General features: G+C 40.3%; 1 protein-coding gene across 1 annotated transcript in view; it reads right to left on the bottom strand.

The window, feature by feature from the left end:
- COG3 (component of oligomeric golgi complex 3) overlaps positions 1-13,700 on the bottom strand; it is a 73,257-nt gene that overhangs the window by 15,538 nt on the left and 44,019 nt on the right. The window contains exons 15-19 of the mRNA XM_025364506.1: positions 12,017-12,141; positions 9,713-9,802; positions 5,659-5,779; positions 3,072-3,160; positions 2,828-2,962 (exon numbers count right to left, since the gene is read on the bottom strand). Of these exons, the coding sequence (XP_025220291.1) occupies positions 2,828-2,962; positions 3,072-3,160; positions 5,659-5,779; positions 9,713-9,802; positions 12,017-12,141 (560 nt within the window). The remainder of the gene's footprint in view (positions 1-2,827; positions 2,963-3,071; positions 3,161-5,658; positions 5,780-9,712; positions 9,803-12,016; positions 12,142-13,700) is intronic.

Here is a 13,700-nt window from a genome sequence, read left to right as displayed (position 1 = left end):
TGCATGTGTGTGTGTGCGCGTGCACACACACATATATGTATCTTTGTCTCTGACTCACTCTATGCCACAGGATGAAAGGGAACTGAATCTGGAATAACACACCATAAAAGGGAACTCAGTCTTTCAGGCTGTGGGGTCCACTCAGTAGAAACTCAGCGAGCAGCAGTGAGGACCCAGGGTTGACAGAGGAAAAGGGAGGCAACTACAAGTGGTCTGAGCAAAGGCAGCAGAGACTGATTATGTAGGATGAGACTGGCTTCTCACGGGGATGAGAGCCAAGGCCTTTCCCTTCCCAATCCCATTACAAAGGGAATATAAAAACAGGTCCATGAACATTTGTTCAGGGATCCCTGCTATATGCATGTAGCATGTCCATGGAGAACCATTACATAATTCAGACTTGGAATATTTTCTGCATAAACCTCTATTTCCTTTTTCAAAAAAAAAAATGTGTTGAGACAGAGTCTTGCTATGTTGCCCAAGTTGGTGTTGAACTCCTGGGCTCAGCCATCCTCCCACCTCAGCCACCCAGAGTAGCTAAGATCATGGGCATGTGTGAATTTTTATTCTCTTGATATCTAGAAAAACCGTGCTGTTCTAGAACAACCCTTTAATCTTAGATTTCATTATAATCAACTTGCTTATTTCAGAAGATTCATTCTGCTGTTCTGTTATTGTACAATATTCATCTATAATACTTCCCACCAGTACTATGTGGATGTTCTCCCAGAAATACACATTACAATCTACCAACTTGTTTTTCACAAGGGTAGTTTCAGTAAAAACTGTAAGTTATCTGTAAATTACAAAGTACCAATACTCAAACCTTTTTTAAAAAATCAAAACCTAGAAGAAAGCATTTCTATCCCCCTCCTTTTTTACATTTTTTGGTGGGAAAAAATGCATATATACACACATTCCAAATACTTGGAGTAAAATCCACTTAACAAGCAGTATATGCCAGTGATAAACAAAAGAGTACTTTGTTTTAACATTTCTATGCATTTTTGGCCTTTTTAATTATTTTTTAAAAGTCGTATTTTCTGTCTTTGCCGCAGGCTTCAGGCATGTTAGCACTGATGGACTCAACAAGAAGTTTCTAAAGAACAATTGCTTAGCTGTCTCCTTGTTATTTCATACATATATCTTGTCTGTCCAGTTAAGATTAGTCAAATTTGAAAATAAGAGCCATCATATTTTTTTTTCTTTCTTTTTTTTTTTTTTGAGACACAGTCTTGCTCTGTCGCCCAGGCTGGAGTGCAGTGGCCGGATCTCAGCTCACTGCAAGCTCCGCCTCCTGGGTTTACGCCATTCTCCTGCCTCAGCCTCCCGAGTAGCTGGGACTACAGGCGCCCGCCACCTCGCCCGGCTAGTTTTTTGTATTTTTTTTAGTAGAGACAGGGTTTCACCGTGTTAGCCAGGATGGTCTCGATCTCCTGACCTCGTGATCGCCCATCTCGGCCTCCCAAAGTGCTGGGATTACAGGCTTGAGCCACCGCACCTGGCCAAGCCATCATATTTTTATTCTTTTTATGATGTCCTCTGATACAAGTCTGGGGTACACGGTAGTGGCTTAATAAATAAAAATTTCATGACTTTTTTTCTTTCTTTCTCTCTTTTTATTTTATTTTACTTTATTTTGAGACAGTCTCACTCTGTCACCCAGGCTGGAGTACAGTGGGCTGATCTTGACTCACTGCACCCTCGACCTCCCGGCTCAAGCAATCTTCCCACCTCAGCCTCCCAAGCAGCTGGGACTATAGGCACATGCCCCTACACATGGCTAATTTTGTTCATTTTTTTTAGTGACTAGGTCTCACTATGTTGCCCAGGACTGTTAACCAGTGTCACACTCCAGGGGCTGGAGCAATCCTCCTGTTTCAGCCTTCCAAAGTGCTGGGATTATAGGTGTGAGCCACCACACCCAGCCTAATTTCAAGACTTCTTAAATATCTTTAAGTCCTTAGTGATGACACTTAAATTTTTTTTAAATGATTAGGATGCAACAAGAATGTCAAAATAGCCATGATCTGCTTTTCTCTTTGCTAGCATTCGCCAGTTAATGGATTTTAGCTTAGAAGACAGAGACAGAGAGAATATACTATCCACACAGTCAGTCCTCACTTAATATCAGCAATAGGTTCCTGAAAACTGTGACTTTAAGTGAAATGACGCACAGCATGTCCTCAAATAAAGTCGTTTCCTTCAACGGTTTAATATTGCTTCATTATACTGTTGATGAGGAAAAAAAATTGGTTTCATTTTATGTTGCTTCACTTAAAGTCAGTTTCCAGGAAGAGACCACCGACGTGAAGGAGGACTGACTGTATATTAAATCCATATATCCGACAGTTAACAATGCTATGTTATGAAACTCTTCAATTCTCAATTATCCATGCAAAACGGAAGAGAGAAATGGCATGTAAAACAAAGAGGAAAACAAATCACCCATTTTAAGAATGGGAAACCCTGATTCCCAGGACCGTGGTTGCTGCCATGCAGGTCCAGGAGAAAGTGAGATTCCAGCAGAAAGTGGGAGTCCCAGCCCACATGCAGATAACCTACAAGGCGGATAAACAGAACACAGCTAACCAGGGGTCAGCTATAACTAGCTTTGCAATATTTCCACTCTTCCTCTTAAAAACAAAAACTGTGCAGGTGTATCCAAAAGTCCAAAAACCAAAAAGCAGAGTGATTTCCTAGACAGAATCATTAAGACTTGGGCTCACTATCTCCTTCTGCTGGAGTTCACACAAGAGAGTAATTGAAGAGGAAGCCTAGGGAAGAAGGCAAAGTGACTTCACCAAATAGGCACTAAGGGCCATACCTTTGTCATGAACTCCTCCAGCTGGTCTACAAACAGCTTGGTCTGCTGCTCAATAAACTGCTCACAGGCCGATTTCAGATGACGGTCTACGTCTTTTTTAGAGTCAAGATAATGTTCTCTAATCTCAGGAGTACCCTTAAAAAAAAGATAACAATTTCCTCCTGTTTTTATGTGCCTAGAAATCACCAGACATGTAAACAATGTCATTTATCTCCCACCACCAATGAAACAGACTCCTTCTCACCTCCAACAAGAACTCTATCAAGGCATTGTTGCTATTCAGCCTAAAAAATCTTGGAACAGTCATAGGGTTCAGGATTTTAAATGCTGCATCTGTGAAACAAAATTACTCATCCAGTGAACATGGAAAGTTTCAACAGCAAAGCCATGTGTAACATACGCCAGTTCTCTACCACCACAAGGCAAAAAGCCAGTTCACCTTCAGCAACTCACCTCCATGAAAGGCTGAGAGTGAGATGAGCACCAATGATGGCTACAGTACTCACAGAGTTATTTTCCAGAAGTTCGAATTGCAAAATGACTATTAATCTCAATTATTCACTTACCAAAAAAAAAGAAAAATGATAAATGGTAATTGGCACCTTAAAATCTCACTGCTTTACTTTTAGGATATTAAATAGGTTTTTAAGAAATACTCATATACTTACCCAGCTTGTTTGTTAAAATCCTGGCTGGCACGGAAATTTATTCATTTGAAGCAGAGTGAATAAACTAATGTGTCAGCCAAGAAGAAAACACCAAAAGGACATATTTACCCCTTAACCTCCAGACTAACTAGAATCTATGTAAAGTATTAGCTGAGGTCTCATTGATGTTCAAATGCAATACGATATAATGTTAGTCTTGAGAGGTTAGAGGCGTAAAAGTAAAGACAGCAAGTATTATTAAGTGAGTAAGAAAAAAACATCTCTTTGCTTTGCCAGACTAGATAAAGCAAAGCATGAAATCTTCCAACCTAGTTTTGCAAGCACACAGTACCATAATATTTACTGCCTTGACCCTGGTAGTAATGAAGAAGAACCTCTCTCTATCAGTTCAGTATTCAGAGTAAAGCTTTAGTAAATAGTTGTTTGTGTCTGCTGTCTTTTCTATAAGCCCCTCAAAGATTCTGTCTGCACAGAATCAAATCATCATATGGTAGGGTTACACAGGCTTTGTAATATTTGGGGGAAAACATACTTTCAATCCAAATTTTGCCACAATCTCAAGATATTTCACTTTCTCTCACTTCAGCTGATCTACACTAGAACCAAGCAGCAACAAATCACAAATTAGAAAAACATGACAGAAAGTAAATCAACCCTGCTCTATCCCATCACTTAAAGTACGAACTGTCAGAAGCTGGGAATTCTTCAAAGTGTAAGAGTATGATTCCCACATCTCACACTGAAAGGAATGAATGAAATCAAAGAGAATGGGTGGGAGATGGAAGCCTCTGATGAGAATAAGCTTTAAAAAACCTATGTGTTCTGTAAAGGCAAAAGCCAGGAAATCTGGCTCCTATTTAAAAACCAAACCAAAACAAAAACACATGGTATGCCACTTCCAAGGTTAGAGAAAAAAACAAAAATAATTTTAAATTTTTAAAATCACAAAGTACGTAACAGACATGCTTTACAGAACCAAAACATATTCTCCGTGGTGGACAAGAGAGAGCATTAGGGAACGAAAAAGAGCAAACTGTTTCAAGAGGACTCATCAAGAGGTTACCCTGGCTCTCTGGTGAGTTAAATCAAATCCACTGTCAGATAAGCACAGGAATTGGGAAACTAAAAACCTACTATCCTTGAACATCCTTGTTTGGGGTTCCTCTAAACTGTAACACATAGAAAATAATTTGAGTGACCGTTTTTTTAATTGCCTCAAAACATTAGAGAGAAGTTAACTGATTACATAAATGAATGGCTTAAGGCAGCAGAGCATAAATCTCTTAAAAATGTTTAAGATAAAGTTTACATAAATTTGTAAGTAATTAAGGGACATGAGGGATGTTTATGGTATATCCTTAACTGCTGAAGATCAGTTATCTTAGAAATTAACTACTCTGATCTTTTAGAAATCATCTCTTACCAATTCAGAGGCAAATCACTAGGATGGATGAATCTTCTTTCTCAAGATGATTCAATGTCTATTACCAATTCAAAGACCCTACCTTACATGACTACTGATTTAATACCACTGAAGTTTATTTAAGCACCTGAAACTTATAAAGATGTCAACGTATATTTTCATTCATTTTCGGTCTTAATGAGCTTGATAACCTCGTGAAGGTATCATGACAAGTTCATTATACTCATTTTACCTAAAAGGAGGGTGGCGTGGGGAAGCTAAAACACCCACCCAAGATCACACAAGGGCCAGGAAATGATGGGACAGGAAGAAAACCCAATTCTTTCAAATTCTTAGATAAGTACGCTTCTCATTTTACCCAGCTGGCTTCCTGAATTTTCATAAACTGACAAACTCAACTCAGTGCTTAAAGTCATCCCAACTAGTTGACATTATTTACTTAGGAAACAGTTATTATATGGATTTTTCACTTTTTAACTGGTTGTAGGAATATGTGGCAGAGTCTAAATGAGTCTAATACTACAAACTGAAATGTCCAGATACAGTTCCCTTCATAAAGAAAATACAGCAAGTTAGAAGTCATTAGCATGGTGACAGCTCAGCTCAGTACGAACAAGTAACATATTTAGCAAGCAAAGCATGCAAAAAATTGCAGATGAACATAAAATAAACCTAAAACCTGTGCTGACACATCTGGACAGATCAAACAGCCAAGTGTGCCAGCCAGGACAGCAAAGTACCTCTAGTTTTCTTGAGGTCCAGGGAAATTTCCTTAATGGTGAATTCAGTGTGAAATGGAGCAATTTGTTCACGAAGTATCAAAAGGTGCTTAATTAAGAAAAGTTGTCCATCAATCTGAGTCTAAATTATAAGACAGAAAAATGGATATGATCACATATTAAATCAAAATAAAAGCATATATTATTAATCAACATTAATCTACCTAGGTTTACAGCCTATGGTGTCAATTCTCTTTTGTTGTGCAATGAACTTTCCTCATGCTAGAATTAAGTTAAAAAATCTTGCTTCAAACTCTTATTCGCACTGTCACTTGCTCTACTTTAAAAATCCAAGAAAGTCAGACACAAGGCTGTAAAGCAACACATTTACAGAGAGAAATCCAATCTACTTTCCCCTGGTGCAGAGGTAGAAGAGATGATGCAGCCTAACAGTGGCCCAGAGCAGAGGAGGTAAAGAAAGGCTCAAAGAATAAGCACGATCCTGACCTGGCCTGGCATTCTAGTTTTTCCTCAGGAACATGGCTTTCACTATTTGGTCAAAGCAGTTTCGATATCTAGAACATCAGACATACTTATATTTATACAAATGTAAAACGATTTGGGGTTGCCATTTTGGATTCTCCTGCCACCAACAGAGCTCTGACTACCCACATCCCTGAAGGTCGAGCATGTCCTTCTGCCCTCTCAGGACCCATCCACAAGAGTCTTGTGATTCAAGCTCAGTTCTCAAACCTCTGACCCAATCCTCAAATACTGAATAATCATAGCTCTCATTTCAGAAAAGAGTTTGTATAGTAGTAAGAGCAAGGCTGTATTTGCTCCTTCTTGCTGTTACTCAAGGCAGATTCTTATTTTGAAAATATTGCTAATGAAGCTTTTATATTACCTTAGGAAAAGATAAAGTTATCTTTCAGTAAGCAATATAAATGTTAAAGGAGTTATTAAATGAAGATTCCTTCCCAGTCTCGCTCATGCTCTCCACCAGTTTTAATAAACATAATCAACGACTTATGTCATGGAAACTCACTTTGCATCCTGGAACACGAAGCACCAGGTAAGTGGGAAATGCTACAGACTTTAAATACTTGCTCTATTTTTAAAAGACCTAACAACTCTGATGCCAAAAATAGTATTGTATAGATTTTATTACTTTACAAAAGCTATTGTAATACAGCAAATAGTATCACGTTAATTTGTTGACAGGTGCTCAGTTTAAATATGTAAGAACAATTTCTTGCCTTAAAAAACTCTTTAAGACATCAACCGATTTTCACTGATTACTTTTAAGATAAAAATACACAAGCTTGGCCGGGCGTGGTGGCTCGCGCCTATAATCCCAGCACTTTGTGAGGCCGAAACAGGCAGATCACGAGGTCAGGAGATCGAGACCATCCTGGCTAACACGGCGAAACCCCGTCTCTACTAAAAATACAAAAAATTAGCTGGGCGTGGTGGTGGGCACCTGTAGTCCCAGCTCTTAGGGAGGCTGAGGTAGGAGAATGCCGTGAACCTGGGAGGCGGAGCTTGCAGTGAGCCGAGATCGCGCCACTGCACTCCAGCCTGGGTGACAGAGCAAGACTCCGTCTCAAAAAAAAAACAAAAGTACACAAGCTCAACCATGAAAATAATAAGCTAGTGTCTATCAAATTGAGAGCTTCTCCATACATACTTAAACTCTTATAATACGCAGGAAACAGAATTAGATAAAAGAGGATGGCCTACAGATAATGAGGGCAAAAGACCCAACAATCAAAACACTTTTCATGCCTCCCTTAAAAGAAAGGACATGGCCGGGTGCAGTGGCTCACGCCTGTAATCCCAGCACTTTGGGAGGCCAAGGCGGGTGGATCACTTGAGGTCAGGCATTCAAGACCAGCCTGGCCAACATGGTGAAACCCTGTCTCTACTAAAAATGCAAAAATTAGCTGGGCATGGTGCGCACACCTGTAATCCCAGCTACTTGGGTGGCTAAGGCATAAGAATGGCTTGAATCCAGGAGGTGGAGGTTGCAGTGAGCTGAGATAGTGCTACTGCACTCCAGCCTGGGTGAGAGTGAGACTCTGTCTCCAAAAAAAAAAAAAAAAAAAAAAGAGAGAGAGAGAGAGAGAGACGACAGTGGTACAAGAGGACATAAGCCTATGAACTTTTTTTTAAATTAGGTCATATTTTTCCCTCCTGAGATCTGAGAAACACGTGATCACTGTAGAAAATAAAGAAATGTGTAGGGAATGAGAGAAAAATCATCCATAGTTACCTAAAAGCTTTCACTGTTACATATTTTCTTCAATGCATTTTATTACATAGTCATACCGTATATCTGATTTGCATCTTAAATATCTATTGTCTTAATATGTTTAAGTTAAATTTTATTGTTTCATTTTAAAAAATTTAATGACTGTGTAATATTGTTATATAAAACATGCCACAATTTACTTAACCATTTCCTTAACATTATACATGTGTTTTCTAATTTCACCTATTATCAAAAATGTGTGGGTACACACTTGGAAATACTTGTTAAAACTTAAATCTGCCTGTCTATAACTTTATTTCTAGTCCCCATGTGAAAATTTCATTTCACCTCTCCATTTCATGAATGAGAAAAATATAGTGGTCACAAAGATAGAGCTTTCCTAGCAACAAGATCCCAAATTATTCTGTGGAGATTTATATATAACTTCTACATATGTATATATTATATATATTACATAATATATATAATATATATATATAAACCTTGAACTTAAAAGTCACATTTATAAATCCATATGTCAAAAAAAGTTAACAGGATTTGAACACTCCAAGTGGGAAGAAAATTTTGGCTGCAAACAGCTCCCACAGTTACTTCCCTATAGGTGACAGGTATTTTAAGAGGAGAGTTAAGCAAAGCAACACTTTTGAACATACTGTACTTCCTGGGGGGGAAAAAAAAATCTCAGGGCCTGTGGGAAGAGCACATGCCAGCAGCCTTCAGCCCCAGATCCCTTCTGGATTAAAAACTGTAAACTGCTAAGTGTGGCAGCTAACACCTATAATCCCAGCACTTTGGAAGGCTGAGTCAAGAGGATCATTTGAACCCAGGAATTTGAGACCAGCCTGGGCACATGGTGAGATCCTATCTCTACAAAAAATAAAAAGTTTAGCCAGATGCCTGTAGTCCTACTGCTCAGGAAGCTGAAGCAGGAGGATTGCTTCAGCTCAGGAGGTTGAGGCTGCAGTGAACAGAGATCATATCACTGCACTCCAGCTTAGGTGACAGCGTAAGACCCTCTCTCAAAAAAAAAAAAATTGGCTGGGCACAGTGGCTCATACCTGTAATTCCAGCACTCTAGGAGGCAGAGGTGGGCAGATCACTTGAGCCCAGGAGTTTGAGACCAGCCTGAGCAACATGACAAAATCCTGTCTCCACAAAAAATACAAAATTTGGCCGGGGCATGAAGGTACATGCCTGTAGTCCCAGATTCTTGGGAGGCTGAGGGAGGAGGATGGATTGAGCTCAGGAGTTCGAGGCTGCAGTGAGCTATGATCACACCACTGCACTTCAGCCAGGGAGACAAAGCAAGACCCTGTCTCAAAAACAAACAAAACTGTAAGTCATACAGTCATGGCGACTCCTTCTAGTCACACAACCCAGAGTCATAATTACCTGTCCTCAAAATTGACTCATTTCCTCCATGTAAGAACATTCAACTATTTAAAACAGTATCGTAGAGATGATTATAAATTGTGATGTTTCCTTGAAAATTCTTTCTTGGTATTCCAGGGAAATAGTACCATTTCCTCAGTGGCTAGGACTACAACAAGAAACCTTTACCCTGTAGAATGTATAACCTAAATACCACTTTGGGTACTTTAGTAAAGTTGGACTCTCCTATATAGTACAGTCTTTATTAAGCACTATAATGAAATACCAGCTTCTCTCAAAGGGCCTCAAAATTCAATCACATTAAACAAATTCTGCCAAAACAGCTTTAAACTTCTGTGCCTATAGGTAAATGCTATATTCCACAATATTTTACCAGGAAACAGGATTTCACCTAACACTTCATCAAACCTTGTTTTTGCTGATAGACTCTGATGCTCCAAGTAAGGACTGAATGCAGGCAGACAATGCTTCCTGTGATAATCCTTGGAACACTGCCCTCTGGTGGAAAAAAAGAGAATAATCAGCCTGTGGCACTTGCAAATAACAATACCTGCTTTTCCTCATGGTGGGATTAATTTACTACTCCTACTACTCTTCCTGGTTTCCTATTCCCATGCAACCTCTCTAGACCAACACATAGATTTGTAATGTGCAGTCATCTCTGGAAACACTCATGTGACCCTTCAATAAATATTGATTAGCATGCTAGGCACTGTGCTAGATGCTAGAAATGTAGGCAGGCATGGTTCTGACCTCATGGAGCCTTCGCTCCAACACGATCTCACGTGGGGCTGTTTTTTAAATCTCTAAAACCAACTTTAAAACAAACCCTCAGCAAATCTACTTCTAAAAATACATCAGAATTGTATTTTAAGAATTCATGTACATGGCTCTTCATTACAGTATTATTTAGAACAGCCAAAAACTGAAAATAACATAAATGTTCAAAGACAGAGGACTGACAAATAAAATAAGACTAAATCTAAATTATAGAATACTGTTTAAGAAATCAAAGAATGCTGAAGGAGGTGGTGAAATTCATAATCGGGTTAAAAAAAAAAAAGAAAACAGGTTACAAAATGGTATGGGCAGTACGATTATTTAATTCTGCCATTCCCAGAGGTGTGGCATGGTGGTTGGACCAGGACTCCCATCAGTCCCCTTGCTTCTCTCCTAGCCTCCATTCTACATAAATATGAGCCTATTCATTATTAGGCCACTGTCCTGGGCCCTGGTTTCCAACTTGATGTTCTCTTTTTACATTGCTTCTCCCCGTTCTGTGGTTTCCCACAAGGCTATTACTATAGGAAGGAGAGATTAGAGCTGCCATCTGCTGGGTCACTAACCCTGCCTAGGAAAACTTAAGATGAGCAGCTTAGACCAAGACCCTCGCCTTCCCCTGCTCAGCCTTAATGTATTTTACACTGGATTGTCTTTCCTCACCTTTGATCGGTAAGACTAAAAGTGTTAAGATTTGAATATAAGCTAGGTGAAAAAAGAATAAGCAAGCCTAAGGCATAAGACAAAACTGGCATAGTGACCTCCTCAAGCCTACCTACTATTTAGCTAAAATCCCTGTTAAGCACCCTAAGAGGCTTTTGTTACTAGAGTCTGTGATGACAATGGGTTCTATGTGGAATATGTCTCCTGTGTATTTTCCTTGGGATCCTGACTCCACTGCAGGAAGTTGCTGAATCTTAGCCTAATATCATTATTCAATAAACCTAACAGACAGCCTGGGGAGGAAGAGATGCCAAATGTCCAAACGTCTCTCTGGAAGAGATCTCATCAGCTGGGCAAAAAAGCTGAGACATCTAAGTCTGTAGAGGTGATCTGGGCCCATCCTTAAGAGTCCCAGAACTGGCCAAAAGGCACTTTTGGTAGCATTTCAAAATCTATAAGCACAAAGCCCAGCAATTATGCATTTTAAATTAAATATAGAGTAGTATACACTCTACTGACCCAATGAAATGACTGTGCAGTCCTAGGACTCTGGTATAAAATATCTCTGTGGTGTAAGGGTAAATGCATACTCCTTTTGAACCATGTCCTTAAGAAATAGTGGCATCTAGCCGGGCGCGGTGGCTCAAGCCTGTAATCCCAGCACTTTCGGAGGCCGAGACGGGCGGATCACGAGGTCAGGAGATCGAGACCATCCTGGCTAACACGGTGAAACCCCGTCTCTACTAAAAATACAAAAAACTAGCCTGGCGAGGTGGCGGGTGCCTGTAGTCCCAGCTACTCGGGAGGCTGAGGCAGGAGAATGGCGTGAACCCAGGAGGCGGAGCTTGCAGTGAGCTGAGATCTGGCCACTGCACTCCAGCCTGGGCGACAGAGCGAGACTCCGTCTCAAAAAAAAAAAAAAAGAAATAGTGGCATCTAGACAATTCATTATATGACTGCTATCTTTAATCTTTGCTCCAAATGCAGTCAGGGTCTTCTCCTCAGGAATGCACATATAAAACAGTCATGCAAAATTTGCCCACAATTTTGAGATGTCCACAGACTCCCCAAAGCCCATTACTGAATTATAAGTTTCTATAGAAAGTTCAGGTTAGAAATTCCTAAATTAGCTTGACCTCAAGTTACTTCTATATCTAAAAATCATGATTTTAAGAATATCCAACAAAATACTTTATCAAGATCTTAAAATGTAAATTAAAAAATATTTCAAGTGAAGGAGCAAGCAATTCACAGTAAAGATACACGTACATCTATGCATCTGTATAATTTGGAGAGACAGACAAGAGTTCTTCGAACCGTAGGATACCACATTCCATGAAGATCTGCTGGAGAAATTGTGGTCTGTGGTCTAGGATTAAGGGATTCTGTTGAACCTAAAACCCAAGTGGAAAGGAAGACACATTTCACACATGTGGATGTTTGTCTTACAATAATTTACATGGCAACTATAAACTGTTTATTCTTATTAGCTATCAATAGCTAGAGGGCACCAATTTTTTCCCGCCTCAGTTTTCATCAAGAATACCATGAGAAATCTAAAGCAGTGACAGGCGAGATTTAACACAGTAAGTGAGAACACACATGAATATGGACATACATACATTCCAGCTTCATATACATATGCTCAATCCAAGTTGCTTTTCCCAAATTGTGATCAATAATCTTTATGGAACATAGGAAAAGCATAATCACATTATAGAATGCAGCCATTAAAAAGGAGGCAGATCGGGCAGGCACGGTGGTTCACGCCTGTAATCCCAGCACTTTGGCAGGCCAAGGCGGGCGGATCAAGAGGTCAAGAGATTGAGATCATCCTGGCTAACGTGGTGAAACCTCATCTCTACTAAAAATACAAAAAATTAGCTGGGCGAGGTGGCGGGCGCCTGTAGTCCCAGCTACTCGGGAGGCTGAGGCAGGAGAATGGTGTGAACCCAGGAGGCAGAGCTTGCAGTGAGCCGAGATCACGCCACCGCACTCCAGCCTGGGCAACAGAGTGACAGACTCTGTCTCAGAAAAAAAAAAAAAAGGACGCAGATCTCGGGCCAGGGCCAGGTGAGGTGGCTCACGCCTGTAACCCCAGCACTTTGGGAGGCCAAGGCAGGCAGATCATGAGGTCAGGAGTTCGGGACCAGCCTGACCAATGTGGTGAAACTCCATCTCTACTAAAAATATAAAAATTAGTCGGGCGTGGTGGCACGTGCCTGTAGTCCCAGCTACTCGGGAGGCTGAGGCAGGAGAATCGCTTGAACCTAGGAGCTGGAGGTTACAGTGAGCCCAGATTTCACCACTGCACTCCAGCCTGGGCAACAGAGTAAGACTCTGTCTCAAAAAAAAAAAAGGAGGCAGATCTCTACGCAGACATGAGGAAGCAGGTGGGAGCCTGTAGAGGTGGGGGAGTAACAAGAAAACAAAGCACTTCTAAACAGAGGGATTAATCAAAGCAGGTTTGCCTGTCAGCCTGTCTTCCATACTCTGAGTCAAATCACATACAGGCCTAGTTAGTACATTCAATTCCCAGGTGACCAGAGCGGGCTTCCCCCCACCAGTGGGAAAGTCAGAAAAGGCAGCCTCTGGCGACTGTGAGGAAGAGCAGGTGGGGAGTGTGGTTGGGCAGACACCTCTGTAAGGGAAGTACAATCACTTCTGCGTCGAGGGACCAAATTTCAAATGAACCACGAAAAGTGGAGTTGGTATAATACTTTGAGACAACAGGTGATATTGAAAGATGGTCTAGGCATTAGAGGACATTAGCAAACTCATTAAATTTTTAGTGCAATAATGGTTTATTGTTAAATAAAAGATGTCATTTTTTTTGGACATGCTGAAATACTCAAGGGTGAAGTGTCAATGATGTCAATAATTTAAAATGGTTCGTCAAATATATTTACACACGCACACCCCAACACATACATACATACACATACACATATAA

This window comes from Theropithecus gelada, chromosome 17 (genome assembly GCF_003255815.1).
Source record: "Theropithecus gelada isolate Dixy chromosome 17, Tgel_1.0, whole genome shotgun sequence".
Lineage (NCBI taxonomy): Eukaryota > Metazoa > Chordata > Mammalia > Primates > Cercopithecidae > Theropithecus > Theropithecus gelada.
Note: the sequence above shows the minus strand (reverse complement) of the source record. Positions and strands in the feature narration are given on the sequence as shown.